Source organism: Phascolarctos cinereus, unplaced genomic scaffold (assembly GCF_003287225.1).
Source record: "Phascolarctos cinereus isolate Bilbo 61053 unplaced genomic scaffold, phaCin_HiC Scaffold_726;HRSCAF=1367, whole genome shotgun sequence".
Classification (NCBI taxonomy): domain Eukaryota; kingdom Metazoa; phylum Chordata; class Mammalia; order Diprotodontia; family Phascolarctidae; genus Phascolarctos; species Phascolarctos cinereus.
Genome location: NW_027556098.1, coordinates 304,021,182 through 304,040,609, shown reverse-complemented (window position 1 = coordinate 304,040,609; position 19,428 = coordinate 304,021,182). Strand labels below are relative to the sequence as shown.

At 35.9% G+C, this 19,428-nt stretch overlaps 1 protein-coding gene across 1 annotated transcript in view; it reads right to left on the bottom strand.

The window, feature by feature from the left end:
- Nucleotides 1-19,428, bottom strand: part of SIK2 (salt inducible kinase 2) — a 165,581-nt gene that overhangs the window by 129,789 nt on the left and 16,364 nt on the right. The window contains exons 2-3 of the mRNA XM_020989792.2: nucleotides 6,815-6,931; nucleotides 3,458-3,521 (exon numbers count right to left, since the gene is read on the bottom strand). Of these exons, the coding sequence (XP_020845451.1) occupies nucleotides 3,458-3,521; nucleotides 6,815-6,931 (181 nt within the window). The remainder of the gene's footprint in view (nucleotides 1-3,457; nucleotides 3,522-6,814; nucleotides 6,932-19,428) is intronic.

Genomic DNA, 19,428 nt, shown 5'->3' with positions numbered 1-19,428 from the left:
CACACACACACACACACACACACACACACACACACGTATGTGTGTGTGTGTATATATATATCTATATCTATATCTATATCTATATATAGATATATATATATATATATAGACATATATATATATAGATATATACATATATATATATATCTATATATAGATATATATATATATAGATATATATCTATATATATATATATCTCTCCCAAATCCATCTAAAATGGCACTGCATATATGTTAAGTATAAAATATATATTATATATAAATATAAAATGTGTAAGTGAATGAAGGATGCCTAGTACTACTAAATTTCAAATTATATTGTTTGTCCTTCATTCTCAAAGAGGACCAATGACATCATGATATCTTGACTTTCTCATGAACTGTATTTAAGTGAGGTAGAGTTGCACAAAGTTGTCAGCTCATTCTCTCTTCCAGAGTTATCAAAGTCCAGTGGCAAGACAAAAGTCAGGATGACTGGTGATGGCCTGGAATGCTGTGGATGATTTTAGCTTCTTTGATGTCTAACTGAACTCCATAGTGCCTGCTTCAGTTGGCCAGGAAAGCCATTGGAACAAATTGTTCTCATCTACCCATTCTTCCAGGGGAAGACTTTAGGAGTTGTTTTAATTCGCATTTATTTATTTCTCTTATTGGTGAATTGAAGAATGGCAAACTCTACATGACTTCATAAAAACATGTCTCAAATCACTAGTAATAAGAGAAATGTATAACAAAAGAATTCCTAGAAATTACAACATCCATCAAATTGGCAAAAATGGCAAAAGGGAGAAACAATCAATGTTGGAAGTACTACAGGAAGACAGGCACCTTAATATACTAGTGATGACCTGTGAATTTGTCCAATCACTCTAAAAAACAATTTGAAATTATGTGATGACAGTGACTAAATCATTCATATTTTTTGATCCAGAAATCTCTCAATTGGATTTATACCCCATTAAAGTTGATGACAGGAAAAAAGGGTACATATATAGCAAAATATGCACACTGATACAATTCATAGTAAGAAAAAGCAGGAAATACAGTCTGTGCCCTCACCTACAGAATGACTGAATTATAGTACATAAATGTTATTGAATATTACTGCATTATAAGTAACAAAGAATATGAAGAACTGAAAGGATGGAAAGATTTTCTGAACTGATGAAAAGTGAAGAAAGCAGAACCAGGATGAGAATCTATATAATTGCTACAATAATGAAAATGAACAGAACATTAAAATCCAATAGAATTTAGACCAAATATAACAAGTAATGTTGGTTCCATACGGCTAACACAAAAACATACTTCCATTCTGTTAAGAAATGGTAAATTGTAAGAATGGAAAGTTACATACATTGTCATTTGGTTTAACTGTTGTTTAAGGGGAGGAATTATGAGAAGGGGAGAGGAAAAGCTTGTTTATTGAGTAGAGATTGTGCCAAAACAAATAAAAACAAATTTTCAAGCCTCAGCCTTACCTGTTGCCACTTGATCATCTCCACCTATCAAAATCCTACCCATTCTTCAGCCCTGGATCAAATACCAACCTCTTCTATGGCCTTTTCCCTCATCTCCTGGGCTGGAAAAGATCTCTACATTCTCTGAACTTGCAGAAAGCACTATGTACCCCTCTAAAGCTGCACTCCCCACACATTACCATATGTATATGTCTTAATCCTCCAAACAGATCGTAAGTTCAAGAGCAAGACCATGATTTACTCACCTCACCTATCACAATACCTTACATATAACAGCTTAATACTGCCTATATTTCAGTTTTATGAGAAAAAATACTTCATAAACTGTAAAGAACTATATAAATGTGAGCTATTACTTTAAAAAAGAAACAAGTAAAATTGTTAAAAGAATTAAAGGCTGAAGAAGATAACTAAATATTTTGGGGTAAAACAAACAAACATCTATCCTCTAGGCAGCATGTTTCACTGAGAAGTAAAAGTAAAGAGGTATGAGTAGTATCAAATCTCTTATTCAACTTAATTATTTCAACAAAAAATTGAAAATAGCATTTTTTACTAATTAGGTTCATGTCACTTATTTATAAAATACTTCAAGTTTTCCTTTTATAAATAAAACCCTTCTTTTCTTATTTAAGCTTCATTGTCATACCAAAAATTTTACATGAAAAAAAAACAGTTTTTATACACTAATGCCCAAATTGTAGTTTGGTTCATATAAAAGAATGTAATCCAAACCCACACCAAAAGGTCACATCAAGAAACACCAATCTCTAGCACCCTATTTGCAAGGTAATCACATCTTACCTGAGACAGTTACTTCTTTTTGGTGAGTTTTGAGATAAAAAATATCAAAAAAGTCTCTGTGTTAAATACAAACTAAACATAAAACTCAGAAGATCATACTCTTGAACTTTAAAATACAGTAAAACAACATCTGTATTGAATCCTTCCTAGTTGTTAAAAGTTTATTAAGAAAATAAGATTCAAGCTATCCTATTAAATGTCAGAACTTGGGTAATTTACCATGAGAAATCCTTCCATTCCAAAACAATTCTGAAACAATAACTGGGTTTCCATCACATAATCATCATATCAGGATCAAAGACAACAATACCTAGGTAAGAGGGTCCCAGATATAATAAAATATAGTGGACATACAATTAATTGTCTACTGAAGGAAAGAAAAACTATTAAGAAGCCTCAAAAAGAAAATTAACCTTAAAAAAAGAATAACTTCCAACAAAAGAAACAAGGGCAGGGATGAAGGCAAGATAGACTATATTTCCTGAAAGTTAGGTGAAATACTCACAACCAGAGCTGAAAATTTATTATTACACTTTTAAAAGTAAATTTAAAAAAACAGACCAGAAGTGTACAGAAGTGAGAGGGCAAAGTTGGCAATGTTGACCTTTGAGTCAGAGGCAAGGGTGTTAAATCTGCCTTACACAAATCACTTCTACTCCTTTGAACCTCAGTCTCCAATCTATAAAATGCATGTAAGTACTCTGAAAGACTTTAAAGAATTATAATTATATACCTAAGCTTTTTTTTAATTAAAAAAAATTTAGACTTTTGAATTTATTTAACTTCTAGAACAAAATACATACAACCTAAGTGTCCATTTCTCACTTCAAAAACTACAAATCTAACACCTGAAGCCACAACTTTTTTGTTTCACTCCTGTAGGGGGTGGGAGAAAAAAAATCCTCCCAACTTCATGTAAATTCAAAAAATGTTTCCAGTATTGAATGGTACAATCTCTGCAACACAGGTCAAAGAACCTGCCTAACAAAATGTGTTTTATATCCTTAAAGAAAGATCGATACATTTTATTATATTCCAATTATTTGAAAATCCACACACATGAATGGTATATAAGCTAACTATTCATCAAAGCATCTGATTAACAGTATTCTAGTCAAACAATATAGTTCAGAAAACTTTTCATACAAAAAAATAAAAGGAAAGAAGCTTACCAAAAATCTCTCCATTTTTGGCATATTCAGTGACAAGGTACAACATGCTTTTGGTCTCCATTACCTATTTAATAAAGAATTCCACATTAATTTAATAGGAAAGAATGAGGAATGACCACATCAAAGTCTATGTGACTCCTTAATTAAGACTACTTTTTAAAAAGTTATGAATGGAAAAGCTGACTATGATGAAGCACCCGATCATTTGATATGTTACAGTATTATGAAGAATCTGCATGCCAGAAGTCCTGAATGTCTATTTTGCAGCACATTCTCTTATTGACTTAATGAGAAAGGGCATATGCAACACTGAACAACTTATTGTCTCTGTTGTTTTTCCACTGACAAAAGCCATCACAGTGGATCCCAAGGGAGAAGTGGGAGAAAATGGTAAAATGGTTAGTCTGGCTAGGGAGGAAACAGTTTCATTTTTGTCTTGGTATCCTCGGCATCTAGAATAGCGCCCGACACAAAGCAGGCACTTGATAAATGCCCACCAATTGATCAGTGTGTTGTGATATTGCTTTTATATACCTACCCAGTATGTAATTCAAGGAGACCACCTTAAAGCTTCTTCTCTGTCGTCCTGCTGCTTGTGTTTCTATGATTATTTTACCTTCATTTCTTAGAAAAGTAATACTATAAAAATTTGGCTTCTGGAGCTCTGCCTATTTAGAAAGATGATTTGTATGTATTCATGATGTAAAACACATGCTGTTTACCACTATTCATTCTTTTATTATGCTTATTACTAAGACTACAACTTTGCTGCTATCTGCTGCTGAAAATGATTTTTCCTGTGAAATGTAAGTCACTTTGGCTCAGTCCTCCAAGAATCAGACTATAACAATGCAAGAGCTACCTACAAGTTGGGCCTAAACAAGTCAGACACTAACGAGACTGTAACTTCTCCAGTTCAACTAAGATAAAATTATATGTGTGACTCACTGGTAATGTCTGCCCTTACTTTGGCCTTTAGTTTCACCACAATCCTGAAAGTATTTGAATAGTTGCTTCTAATTATCATCTTTAAAAATAGCCAAAGAAAAGCAAGACTCTGCAGGAAGGTAATACAGGCAGTTCCAATTTATGAAAGAATTGTATTCTAAAAGCTCATTCATAAGTTGGCTGTTAGGTCCTTGGAACACATTTTCCCAAAGGAACAATGCTCTAAAGAGTTGTTGGGTCCCAAGCCATCCCACAAAAATTTATTTAATTCATAATGTACCTGGAGCAGAGTACTGTATCGTATAAACCCTTCACACTATGTATAGTAAAGTTTACAGGAGGAAATACATTTTGAATATCAACTTGGGATGCCAGGAACACACCTACAGTGCCCTATCCTGTAATCAAACCCCAACAAGAAGACTGCAACTCTCAAAACTCTAAGTTATCACATGGTTTCCATGATTTGAGGCAGCAGCAAGGACATGAGCAGAGGAAAGAATGAAAAGAATGGTGAGAGACAGTAAGCAAAGCTGAGGAGCTATGTAGGGAAACTGGTCTCCACTTGGCATAAAGTGCTCCAAGGGCACTTTTCATTTGGGATGGATTCCCTTTCACTTTCTTTTCTTTCTTTCCTTTTTTTTTTTTGAAGCCCAGGAGGTTGGACCAGCTGCTTCAGACCAATTTTCCTCCCCTCCCCAGCTCAAATAGAAAAATAATAGTTTTTTTTCTAGGTCTCTTTGCTCTGAAAGCAAGCACTAACCCTTTTAAAAATCCTAAGAGTTTTCACTGCCAGAAAATGCAAAAACACTAGGTAAAAGGACCCCTCTCCTTTTACCTTTCTTTTTCTCCTCCACCTATTTCCTACAGATAAAAAGAATCAAATAATTTCAGAGTTGGAAGGGACCTCATAAAGTAATCTAATCCAATGCATATCTGAAAAAGAATCTTGATTACATCATACCCAACAAGGGATTATCCAGTTTCACAAAGACTTCTAACAAGGAAGAAAACTCACCACTTCCTGAGGTAGTCCATTCCATTTCTGAATGGAAATTTTTCTGGACATCAAGTATAAATTTTCCCCTTTGCAATTTCTACCCACTGCTGCTAACTCTGACCCCTAGAGTCAAACATAGCAAGTTTATTCCCTCTTCACATGATATCCCTTCAAATGCTTGAAGATATCTTTGTCTTCAAGTGGTATCATGATATTTCATGTCCTCCCTTGGTCTTCCCTTCTCCAAGGCCCTACAACCCTACACATTTCCTTCAACTGATCCTGTGTTGTGGCCCTTTACCATTCTAGTTGCCATTCTTTGGACATTCTCCAGCTTATCAATAATAGATGATCAAGAAAGGTAGAAATAAGCAACAAGAGTAGATCTTTCAGGACTTAACCTGAATTAGTGAATTTCTTAGAATTGAAGGAGGGAAGCTTCTGTCACTGCTTGAACGTAGCAGAAGTTCCCTGGTAGCCACAAGCTTGAGCCTTCTTTTCTTTTACTTTGGACTTACCTATATTGGATATTGTCCATCATCACAGCTTTCATTTAAGAGCTTGGAATCCTGGTTCTACCACTTACTAGTAAACTGTGAGACCTCTGGCAAGCCATGTTATAATCTCTAAGCCTCAGGTTTCTCATCTATAAGAGAGCGGGGTTGAACTACATGATCTTTCAGGTCTTCTCCAGCTCTGACATTATGTGATTTTTATAACGCATTTTTGTAGATGGAGAATATATAATAGTTTGAGGAGTACACCTTCTTTTATACTAAAGCATATATAATATTAACACATTGTTATACATAGGTGAAAAACAATTTTCAAACACAAAAAAGGCCAAATATCAATGGCTAAAAACTTGAAAGTGTTATATATTATAACATCATCTTTTGACACTAAAGGGTGCATTTTCTTAAGAAAAAGCAGATATTTTCCTTTTAAAAACACATCTTAGTAAGCACATCTGATAACATCATTTAAAATAAATGCAAGCCTTAGCCATTTCCAGACTTTACACCAAAATAAATAATGAACTCATATGTCATAAACTATATAAACTTTAGAATTTTATCAAAGTATTATAATGCTGACAAAATAAATGTCCATACCATGGACACCTTACCTAAATGTTTTGTGAGGCTACCACACTCATAACTGGTTAGACATGTTCACCAAAAATATCAAGTCCAATTTATAAAAATACCCTCAGGTCCAATCTGGATGTAGAAGAATATCAGTGGTTTTCACTCTCTCAACATTTTCCATTTAGAGATAATTCTAATAATGTGCAATATCACACCTAGTCAACTGAATAGCAAAGTTTTTTCTTTTACAGTTCAGAAAACTAACAGATTAATTTTGTAATAAAATGTAGAGCTGAAACTGGAAAGTTTAAATCATACCTGGTAGAGTTTTATTATATGAGGGTGGTCTAACATTTTCATTATTTGGACTTCTCTGTAGATTTTCTCTAGATTCACTGCATCCAGCTGAGATTTATCTATGATTTTTATTGCCACCTGCATCACAAAATAAAAAACAAGAGTTAGTTTGCAGAGGTTAACCTTCTTTTTTGGTTAGGCGATTGGGGTTAAGTGACTTGCCCAGAGTCACACAGCTAGTAAGTTTCATGTGTCTGAGGCCACATTTGAACTCAGGTCCTCCTGACTTCAGGGCTGGTGCTCTATCCACTGAACCACCTACCTGCCCCCAGAGGTTAACCTTTACACAATTACAAATGGGATATCTGAAATTTCAGTAAGAGTATCATGAGTTTTCTTAGCTTATTTTAGTTTTGACATTTATTGATGAATTGATTCATTCAACAAATACAGCATACCTAGTTTTGGTTTGGAAATGTCATCATCATGCTGTGAATACTGTGCTGGGTTAATTCCAAAACAGTTTTTCTTCTAATACCACTAAGTTCACAAAACTTAACACTTATTTACTACATTTACAAACATCACACGAATTAATTTCTCGGTGTTTTACACCAAAATCATTAACAAACAGCCACTATAAATAAGGTAAGGGTCAATTTATGACCAAGGTGAATCCAGCATGCAATTTTAAAGGGGCAAAAAAAAAATCAAAATTTTTTTTAAAAAAGCACAAAAGGGGCTATGCTAAGCCCTCACAGACTTCTGTCTTGGAAAAACCTTCCCCATTCACCCACCACACCCTTTGGGATTGTTGTAGTGGAAATTTTTTTCTAAAAACAACTCTAAGAACTTATGCTACTTGAGGATAATTTCTTAATGAAATGGAGATACATTTCTGAAAAGTGAGTAAAAATATAAGGAAATGCCATGAAAACAGAAAAAATAATGTGTCTAAGTCAAGTTATAAGTTTTAAGAAAATAGAAACAGTAATAATACAAATAAATAACTTAGATATATTAGGGATTTTTCCTCTCCTAATATACAAGAAACCCTCAATTCATACATGTATTGTGTTCCCAGCGTTTATTTTTAAGTGGGTTGTCTGAAACTTAGAACTTCAGGAACTGATTCACATGAAGATAGAACCTATAAAATGATTAAGTGCGTAATAGTTTGAACAACTTGTTTTAGGACTACTTGAATCTATCCTATGTAAAGAAGAGAATAAAATAGTTCTTTCAGTTTTGCAAAATGCTTTATCTACATAATCTCACTTGATTTTCATAACAACCCTGTGAGATAGAGGTTCTTATTATCTTCACTTTACATAAGAGGAAACATAGTCTTTAGAGGGGTTAAGAGACTTTCCCAGGAATTTAGTTAGGAAATGTTAGAGACTGGATTCAAATTCAAATCTTCTTATCTATCTAGTTGTCTATCCACTTTTGGTCAGCTTTAATCATTTGGAAGCTTTTCTTTATGTTAAACCTAAATTCTCTTCTTTAGCACTTTCTGGCCATTTCTAGCCCATTTGGTTTCCAATGGGGCCATCATACCCATCTCCTCTCCACCAGAAAATTGGACTGTGACCCTGGAATGGCTCTGGAACTTAACAGACCAGCTTTGGCTTTCGCATGCTTACAGCATAGCACTCCTTGCCCCACTAAACACTTCCAGATCATCTACACACCCTATCTTCACATATACATCCCTGCCTCTGGCTCCCTTTCATGAGTCTCCCCCCACTAGAATGCAATCTCCTTGAACAAAAGAATTGTTTACCTAGCTGGTTTTTGTATCCCAACCACTTAGGACAGTGCCCAGTAAGTAGCAAGGCCTTAATAAATGCTTTAGCCATCTACCTTATCCTCACAAGCTCCTAGTTTTGCCCTCTGAGGTCAAACAGAACAAATATACTCCCTAAGTCTTCTCTTCTCTATGAGAAACATTCATGTTCCTCTGGTCAGTCCTCAGAATGGCCTCACGATTTCTTACCATCTTACTGTCCTTTCTTTGGATGCTCTCCGCTTGTCAACAAACTTCCAGACTTCAAAACCAAGCTTTTCCTGCAGTCTCATCCGGGAACTTCCCTCAGTAGCTGTGATATCTCTCCCTCTGAAACATCCAACTACCTTTGTGCTCTTCCCACTCTGGAATATCCCTTTACCAGGCCCACAGCCTTCTCACACTGCTGAATTCCTCCTGCTGCCAGCATTTTGGTAATTTTGGTGGCCTGGGGCCACCCTGCCTTTATTCCCTTCCAGCCCTACTCCTGATTTTCCAGACTTCTAAACCACTCCTTCCAGGCTACTCAACAACCCCACTCTCTCGCTTTTCCATTCCCTTTTGTACTTTGTCTCCCTTCAATGGAACAGAAGCTCAGTAAGGGCAGGAGCTGTTTTTCTTTTTGCTTGTATTTATATCACTAGATAGTCACATACATAGGAGGCACTTAATAAATGCCTGTTTCCTTTCCATTTTTCTTCTCAAAACATGGTAACTAGAGCTTAACACAATACTCTAGATCAGGGTCAACAAACTATGGCTTGTGGTCCAAATCCTATCTTTGTTTTCTGGAGCTATATTTTGGAAACTTTTTATTTTCTTTTTTAAGTTGTATTGATTTTTTTTGGTGTGTTTTGCACCACAGTAATTTTCCAATATTCCTCCTCACTCTACACACAGCCCTCTCTTGTAACAAAGAAAAACAGTTAAGGAAAAAACACCCAACATAGTGTCTGACACAGTCGCCACCAACCCCACTACAAAGAGGAGGATGGTGTATCTGTCCTCTTGAGCTAGTACTGCTCAACACATTTCATTTTAGTTCAGCTGCCTTCTAATGACATTTTCATTTACATTATTGTAGTCACTCTATATATTGTTCTCCTGCTTCTAATTCCTTCTCTTTGATGAGTTCATAAGTCTTCTCAGTTTTCTGAACCCTTCATTAATCATATCTTACAATATAATAATGTTCTATTAAATCCACATAAAGCAATTTCTTTTGACATTCTCCAATTGATAGGCACTCCCTTTGTTTCCAGGGTTTGAGGGGTAGGCTGCTTCCTACAAACTACTATGGATATGGGACATTTCTTCCTATATTTGTATCCTCAGACAAGTCACTTTACCTTTCTGGATGTCAGTTTCCTCCTCTGTAAAATGAGGGGATTGGACCAGATAACCCCTGAAATCCCTTGAGTCCTTTAAGATAAAGTGACTTGTCTGAGGATACACAGTTAGCAAATGGCAACACCAGGATTTCAATCAGTTCCTCTGCCTGTAGATTCCATTCTTTCCTTTATATCATGCTACCTTCTTGTTTTTTTGCATTTCCAGCATTTAGCATAGTACCTAGCACGTACACGGTAAGAGCTTAATACTTGTTGAATTGAATTACTTACAATGTAAAAGATCATCCATTACAGACTGGTAGAAACATTTCAGAGGTCTTTAGTATGCACTAACTGGTAGGTCTATGTACAGACAGTTCGAAGAAACAATGAACATAAGGAATTCAGAGACATCTGAGAATTTAGATCATTATCCATTTATCACTTTTGTTTTATTATGGTCTGTAAAATAAATGCCTATTATTTGTAACTTTCTACATTTGACTTCTTTATATACTCGCACATAAGGATGCCACATGATACTGAAAATATACATTAAAAAAAACTACCTCCAGAAACTGCCAAAGCTCTTCCATTACTAATAGTTTGACCATCTTGTTCCCCTTCATTTTTCCCTTCTTGGTTAAGTTAGATTTATCTCTTTACCTCCTGATAGAAAAATAGTAAAAGTGTCTTACAATTACCATGCTACTACCCTTGTCTTAGAAGGTAGATGCTAAGGCAAGAGTAAGTAGATAAAACAAATAGGAGGTTAGTGAAAGAAGAGAAAGTTAGGTGAAGCCATCAAGTTGTCCTGGTGACAAAAGTCTAGAAAGGTCTGAACTAAGTGAGTAGAAGGAGAGTTGGAAAAACCCACTAAAAGTGTGAAAAGTGGGGCTCACAATCTCAATTCGTACAGAAAGCAGAAAGGAATTTGGAGTGACTCATAACAACTGTGTGATGTTCATATGTCTCCTGCAGACAAGTAACTGCTCCCTATGTTCAAAGTGTAGGCTGGTCTTCCTCCTAGCAAAAGGTGAAGAGGCTCAAGGAATACCTTACTATCCTGCAGGTTATCATGATTAATGGATTGTTCTTTAAAAAAATACAAACCTAGCAAGCAGAAGTAGAATTTCAATGAAACAAATTGTTGAGAAAAAGGAGGCTGGAGAATAGAAGAATGACATACACAGAGGAAGAAAGGAAAAAAAAAGAGAGACATTGTACAACTATGATTTTTTAAAAAAAAATAAAATCTGAAACTCTTCTTGAAGAGCCATCAGAGTGCTGTGAAGAAGAAGCAGCTGCTTATCTTTAAGGAACAAAAATGGATCCACAGGGGCTCTGCAGTAAGAGATCATCCAGTGAAACAGGAAGAAAGAAGAGAAGAACTGTGGTGGTGACTCTCTGCTCATGAGGTGCTATGGCAGCTATCTTCAACCTAAAAACAACAATAGAGAGGTCTACTGTCTTCCTAGGCCATGAATGAGACATAACAGAAAACCTCTCAAGATGTGCCAAAACATAGGATAACTATCTGTGTCTGATGACTCACAGTTGCACAGATTATATTGCCAGAAGGAACCCAGACTGCATTGTCAAAGATCATTTTGTCTTGGACAATAAAATGAAGACTAAACGTGGATACAAGTGCCATTTGCCTGACTACTATCCTCTGAAGGCAAGAGATACAAAGAAAAAAAAATTTAGAAAGTGATCTTAAGGTTAAATTTTTAAATAATTTGGAGTTCTATAATATAGATATATAACTTAAAATATAACTTAAGGTGTGTGTGTGTGTAACACACACACACACACACATATATATACATAAAACTTAAAAAGTAAGGATCACAGGCTCCTGGCCAAGGACAACATGTAACTAACAAAGGCAGGAAAGGGGGGGGAAGAAAATTAATTTTTTAATTAAAAAATTAATTTAATTGAAAAACGTATTTGCCTTATGTCTTAAAAATCTAATCAAAAGAGCTTTAACCTAAAAGGGATGCAGGAAGAAGAAAACTGCCTATGTACACTCCTCCAAGCTAGATCCCATTCTGCAAGAAAACTATCAGTTGAAACACTCAAGAATTTATAGGAGACAAGATCCAACAAAGGGTCCAGAAATAAAAACTGTGGCCTCAAATGCCTGTATGCAACTACACAAAGTTTAGGCAACAAACAATATGAGCTAGAGGTCCTAATATAAAAAGGTGCATTTGACCTTATAGGTATCACTAAGATTTTGATGATACGAGACCCATGCCTAGAATATGGCTCTGAATGAATACACCTTTTTCAAAAGAACAGCATATTTTCAAAAAAATGTAGAAAGGAAGTTCCTTTTTTCATCCCGGTTCAATGATCTCTATGCAGATGATTCTCAGATCTCTATATAAGGTCCGGGATATCTACTAAGCTACAATTAGGGATCTCCAACTGCATTTTGGACATCATGAATTCGCTGTCCCATCCATGAGTCTCGAACTCTGTCCAAAACAGAACTTGTTATCTTTCCCTGAAAACTGCCCCCTCTCCTTCCAAACCTTCCTATTCCTTTTTGAGGGTACCACCATCCTTCCAATTACCCTAGACTCCCAACCTGAGGGTTATTCTTGATGCCCCACTCTTACTCGCTCATATATCTAACAAACACATGGTTAAATAGTGTCTTTTCTACCTTCACAACATCTCTCATATGTCTCTTTCCCTCCATTCATAGAGCCACAACCTTAGCCCACGACCTTATCATATCTCACTTAAGACTACTGCAATAGTCTTCTAATCTGATCTTCTGGCCTCAAGTCTATCTTCCACTAAGCTTTCAAGAGCAGGCCTGACCATGGCCACCCTTCCAAAATGAGCTCCAATTGCTTTCCTATTACATCTAGGATCAAATATAAAGTTGTCTGTTTGACATTGAAAGCTCTCCATTACCTAGTCCCTGCCTACCTTTCCAGCCTTCTTAGGCCTTTCTCCCCTCCATGATCCTGTGACACTGGCCTCTTTGCAGCTCCTGGAACACAACACTCCATCTCCTGCCTCTGTGCTTTTGCACTGGCCATACCCCATGTCTGGAATGCTCTCCCTTTCACCTCTGCCTTTTAGTTTCCATAGTCTTTTTCAAGACTCAGTTCAAATCCCACCTTTTGCAGCAGACCCTTCATGATCTCCCTGCTTCTAATGCCTTCCCTTTTCAGATTACCTTCATCAACTCTGTATATCTTGTAGGCACCTAGTTATTTACATCATATCTTCCACCTCAGAATATACCCTCCTTGAATACAGAGACTGTTTTTTGCCTTTTTTTGTATTCTCAGCACTTAGGATAGCACCTAGGAAATAGTAAGCATTTTAAGAAATGCTTGTTCACTAACTCTTCATTGAAGTGTCCATCTATGCCCTATTCTTGAGAAATTCCCATCTCTCCTGTACTGACTTTCCTTATAGAGTTTTAGACCATGAAGTTATATGGCAATGTGTATTAATTAGACATATTCATGTGAGAAAATCTAAGAACCAGAGCAGGGTTAAACATAGTGGAGAACATTTGAAGATCAATGGAAGGACAAACAGAAGTGATTCACATACCACTCGGGCAGAAAGAAGAAACATATGAGGAGTTTGGGAAACTGATTACAAGCGAGGCACAAACAAACATATAATAATAATGAAGGACTTCAACTGTCCAGACATCTGATACAGGTTTCTTTCTGTCAAAAGCAGAGCAGTTTTAATGGTAATCTCTCATCCTTTAAAAGATGAAGGAACCAACAAAGAGAAATTCAATTCTAGATGTGAGTTTCACTAACAGGAAAGAACTCGTTGCTGGCATAGGAAATGATGGGGATCCTGAGGGAAAAGTGACCACTCCCTCTTATATTTTGTGATAAAAGAAAGGAAACCCAGGCACAGTCTGACATGAACCTTAGATTTTGGTAGCACAGATTTCAAAGGGTTCAGAAAAAAAAGACAGGTAGAATTTCATATTCCAAAATTCTACAGGGGAAATCAGTCCCAGAGAGATGGGAAACTCTCAAGAATGAAATTCTGTGGGCACAAAGGAATACTTCCTATGAAAAGGAAAAATGAGAGTTTTATGAAGAGATAGATATAGATAGATGAACAAAAATTTACCAAGCAACTTAAGTTTTTAAAAGATATACACAGAAAATGAAAGCAAGTAACAGAGAATGAACACAAAAGCAATCTCTTAAGAATGTTATCCAAAGTGGTAAAAGTTCAGAATGAGCTGAGTGAGGCCAGTAAGGAGGATAAAGGTAATAAAGTTTTGTTTTGCAGCTATGTTGGTGGAAAGAGGAGTTCCAAAGGTAAAGGACCACTCTTTGGAGCTGACAGGACAATGATGAGAGAGAAGAGAGAGAGAGAAAGAGAGAGAGAGAGAGAGAGAGAGAGAGAGAGAGAGAGAGAGAGAGAGAGAGAGAGACAGAGAGAGAGAGTGTTCAATTCTTAAATTTGCTTGTGTTTTTTTTTCTATTAAGGAGGATCCTTGTACCATAAAAGTGATAATAAATTGACTACTATGGAGTTAATACCCAATATAAATAAGGAAACAATAAGAAAGTATCTCATTGACCTAGATGAATTCAAATCACCTGGCCTAAATGATCCACACTTAAAGTATGGGAGGATATGACCTCTGCACATCTTCATAACACAGCTCAAGTTGTTGTTATTTTGAGAATCAATGATATCAGGAAGGTGATATCTTGATTTGCAAGTGAATTGGATATAAGTGAGGCAGGGCTGTGCAAAGTCATCAGCCTCACTCTCTCCTCCAGTGTCATCTGAGATGGCAAGACATAAGTCAGGATGACTGGAGAAGGCCTCAGATGCAGTGGGAAACTGACTTTTTAAAGCTAAGGTCTTTCCCAGGTCTCAGTTTGTGTGAGGCAACATCCCCTCAGTGATTTAATGTTAGGTAAGAAATGAAGGGGGCAGCTAGGTGGCACAGTGGATACAGCACCTGCCCTGAAGTCAGGAGGACTTGAGTTCAAATCTGGCCTCAGACCAAACACTTGAAACTTACTAGCTGTGTGACCCTGGGCAAGTCACTTAACCTCAATTACCTTAAAAAAAAAAAAGAAAAGAAAAAGAAATGAGGCAAAAGATGGTCTAGCTTGCCTACTTAAAAAAAAATCAATCTGGGAGGGGAAGACCCTCAGGTTTTCTGGCCAGAACAGAAACAATTGCTATTGACACTCACTCTGAGCCATCAAAACCCAAACAATGACCAAAGGAGGCTTGAGCTGGGACCAATCACTTAAAGTCAGTGATTTGGGTTTAAGGCATGGTCAAGTAGCTCCATTTGAATCCCAAAGGGCTTTATCAAAACCTGGTTTTCCTGAGCTTTATTTCAAGAAATCATAAATGAAACTACATTTAAAAATGATAGAATAAATAAGTAGGGAAGAGGAAAAAAATCTGGCCCCCAAATCCCAAGATATCTTGGGAGATATGACCTTGCTCATAGAATTCCTCTTTCCTTCAAGCTCAAGCACCACCTTTTAGAAGAGCAAGATCTACACGATATTCAGTTTCATGTGTAAGTCCTTCCTTCTGCTCTACAACATATATAGAAATGCGTCTTTTATTTGGTATTTTTTTAAGTTCAGAATTTTAAAAATAAAAATTTACACAAAGCTTTTCCTGGTGAGCTGCTTGTATTTATCTTGTATTTATTCTGCATATATTTATAGATATATGTGTTGTCTCACTCACAGAATATAAGCTCCTTGACAGTAGAGACTTTTTCATTCTCTGCACCTACATCTCGAGTCTGTGCCTGGCACACAGTTGGTGCTTAAAAATTCTTGCTAATTAAGTAGTTGACTCTTGAGACTCTGCCAGTAATGTATGAAGAGTGGAAAAACAGGAGAGGTTCTATAGGATCGGAAGGGCAAGGATCAAAAAAAGGAAAAGAAAGCCTGCAAATTAGGCCAGCGACATTCACCTGGATTTGTGGAACAAGTCAAGTACATATTATTAAGAGATGGTTAATCAATATCTTGAAAAGAAAGCGGTGATCATAAAGAATTACCACGGCTTCAACAAGGACAGATAATGCCAGGCTAACCTTATTTCCTCTTCCAACTTGGTTACCAAACTGACAGGGCAGAGAAATACTGTTGATATTACTTTAATAAATTTTAGTAAAGGATTTGCTAAAACATCTCAATCAACCAATAAGTATCTATAAGGGCTTACTATGTGCCAGGGTCTGTGCTAAGTAGTGAGGCTACAAAAAGCAAAAACAATCCCTGCTCTCAGACTATACTGTCATTCCAATAGGGGAGATAAAATATATGTGGGTATACTTGAGATATACAGAACACAGATATGAGGTAACCTTAGCAGGGAAGGCTCTAGCAGCTGGAGGGACAAGGAAAGTCCTTGGGCAGGAGGTGGCACTTCAGCTGAGTTTTGAAGGGAGTTAGGGAAGCCAGGAGATGAGGAAGCAGAGCATTTCACACATGAGGGATAGCCAGTAAAAATATCCAGAGTTAGATGGAACATCTTCTATCTATGAAGAGCAAAGAGGCTATTGTCATTGGATTAAAGAATACAAGGGAGTTTGGGGATGGTCAATAGTGTCAAACGCTATAGAGGTCAAGATGGTATCAGAACTGAGGAAAGTTCCTTAGATTTGGCAATCTCATGCTGTTCTTGTAGAAAACGTGGAGGGGTGTAGACTACAAGGCAGATTTGGAAATGGCTGAACAGCCAGACCCAAAGAATAGTCATATTTGAGGTCACTTTGGTAAGAGTTCACCAATAAAGTGATCCAGGGCACTCTGCTTGGTGTTATTAACATTTTTATTAATGACCTGGATAAAGGCATAGATAACATTTATCAAATTTTCAGATGGCACCAATCTCGCAGGGATAACCAATACAATGATTGAGTCAGGATCCAAAAATATCTTAACAGACTAGAACTGAATCTATGTTGACAGTTAATAGGAATAAATATAAAATCTTACTTGGGTTCAATAACTCAACAAAAGAACAAGGTGGGGGAGGCAAGGTTGGATAATGGTTTTTCTAGAAAAAAAATTTAGCAGTTTTAATGGTCTGCCAACATCAATCAATATTGTGACGTGGCAACCCCAAAAGCTCATTTAATCTTCAGCTGCATTAAGAGAAGCCTAACTTCAACAGGAAGGATGAACTAGTCCCATTGTACTCCACCCTCCACCCCCCAATCAACCAGATCTGGCGTAACAAATTCAATTCTAGGCTAATTTAGGAAAGTCACTAATAACTCTGAGAGCATCACAAGATTAATCAGAATGATTGGTGGACCTTGTTATACATCCATGTTATACGATAATCAAGTGAAGAAATTGGGGATGTTTGGCCTGGAAAAGAAAAGAGTCATGGGAGGCATGATAGCGATCTTTAAGGGCTGTTTTGAAGGGCTGTCCCGTAAAAGTGGGATTAGACCTGTCCTGTTTGGCCCTAAAGAGAAAAACAACAGGTAGAAGATGTAACAAAGAAAATTTAGGCTTGAGATCTGGAAGAACTTCCTAACACCTGGAGCTATCTACAAGTAGAATGAACTCCTTCAGAATACTAGGTTCCCCTTAGAGCAAAGGCTGGAAAGCCACTTTATGGACATGTTATACAAATGATTCCTTCCTTTCCAGAAATAGATTTGATGGGATGGCTGATGAGGGCCCTTCCAATTCTAAAATTCTGTGACTAGTATAAATTGGAAAAAGAAAAAGTAGAACTGTTATAAACAAAGTTCATTATCAATCATCACTCTGGTTTGTTTATACCACAGACTACAGACAGTAAAAATCTGATAAATAAGGGTAATAAAGGTTTGCTTATATGTTGAGGTGACAGTCTTGTCTCAACACTAATATTAATGACAAATGTTTCACTGTATTACTGCCTTATAAGTGGATGAACTGGTTTTTAAGTGCTCATTAATTAGGCTATGTTTATAATCCAGGGTATATTCAAAACTATTTTTCCATATGTTTGTATACAACTGTTGACCTGTACCTTATATTAGAATTTGGGCTAACAAATCACTGACTCTGTATGAAATCAATTACAGTTTTATATTTCAAGAAATTATGGCAAGATTAGCTTTTTTTTTAACTGAAGCTTAGCATTAGAATGAGACTATGTCTCAGTCTGAAAGCCATGTTAATATAAAAAGCAGCACTGCTTATCAGTACAGAATATTTAAGAGGTTATTTCCCTTCTCATATGCAAAACAAAAAAACCCTTGAATTTAAAACATACACACAAAAGGTTTTAAAAACATTTTAGGTAATAACAATTTTGCAGAGGATCCATCAACTCATACAAAAAAGGAAGATGTGCAAAAAAGTAGCATTGAGGGTTTGCAAAGACATTACATAGTTAGAGATATTTTTCTAATTATCATACCAGGAAGGATTAACATACATTTGCTGTTTCAGATAATGTTTTATTATCACTTAGTTACTAATACATTAATTCTTCAATGTCATTTCAAGGCACCACATATTATTATTCCCATTATACAACAGGAACTATCAAGGTAGGAATATACTTTTTCAAGGTCAAAAAATTCCAGATTTTAAATTCCATCATGACATTAAAGAGCATGGCTAAAAAAATGTCAGTGAAAAGAAGTACTAAAATTTTATATCTGGATTAAAATTTACTAGACTGAGTATCTCTAAACTTTTGAGAATAAATATTTTGAGATTTTTTTTCCTTTCAAATTCATACTTCATGTAAGAGAGAATTTAATAATAAAAATGAATGGCAGAGTCTTAACTTGATTAAATGGTGGTTAGGATAAACTTTCTTGAATTGGAGAAATATTCAAAATCAAAGTAATACTTTGATGTTAATAAAAATGTAGCATACTTAGGATTATGTAAAAAGCAACTTACTAGAGGACATATACCAGCAATTTGTTATTTTAAAATGCACTTAAAACTTAAAATTTCAATACAGATTTCCAGTCTGCTTCATTATGTATCTATCATTAATCAATTTAATTTTAATGTTATGAGTTTTTCGATTAACCCTACGGCTTTTGACTACTGAGTTAGAATTACCCATGAATTTTGTCTTTTTTGATAAAACAAAAAACACTCTGGCAATATTCTTTACCAAAGACACACAGTTTATAGCAAAAAGATGGGAAAGAGATAAACAGAAAATGTCTTAACAAACTTCTGGAATCCATTCAGCTTCAAGGAAATCAATGTGCTATCTACAATAGACCATTAATCAAATGCCTTCATGTGACTCCAAGAAGAGAAGCCAGTTTCAGTTATTTCCAAATAAATGTTTTCTTATGTGCTTTATATTGAGAATGAATTTCCCAGGAGGAAGATTTTACATCAGAAGTATTTGAAACTCTGCTAGAGTTCAAAATTTCTACAGAATATCAAACTTTTACACAGTAGTTACTCTGCATTTTTATAGTATTTTTCCACTGCAAAAAAAAATATTTTAAAAATAATTCAAACAATTTT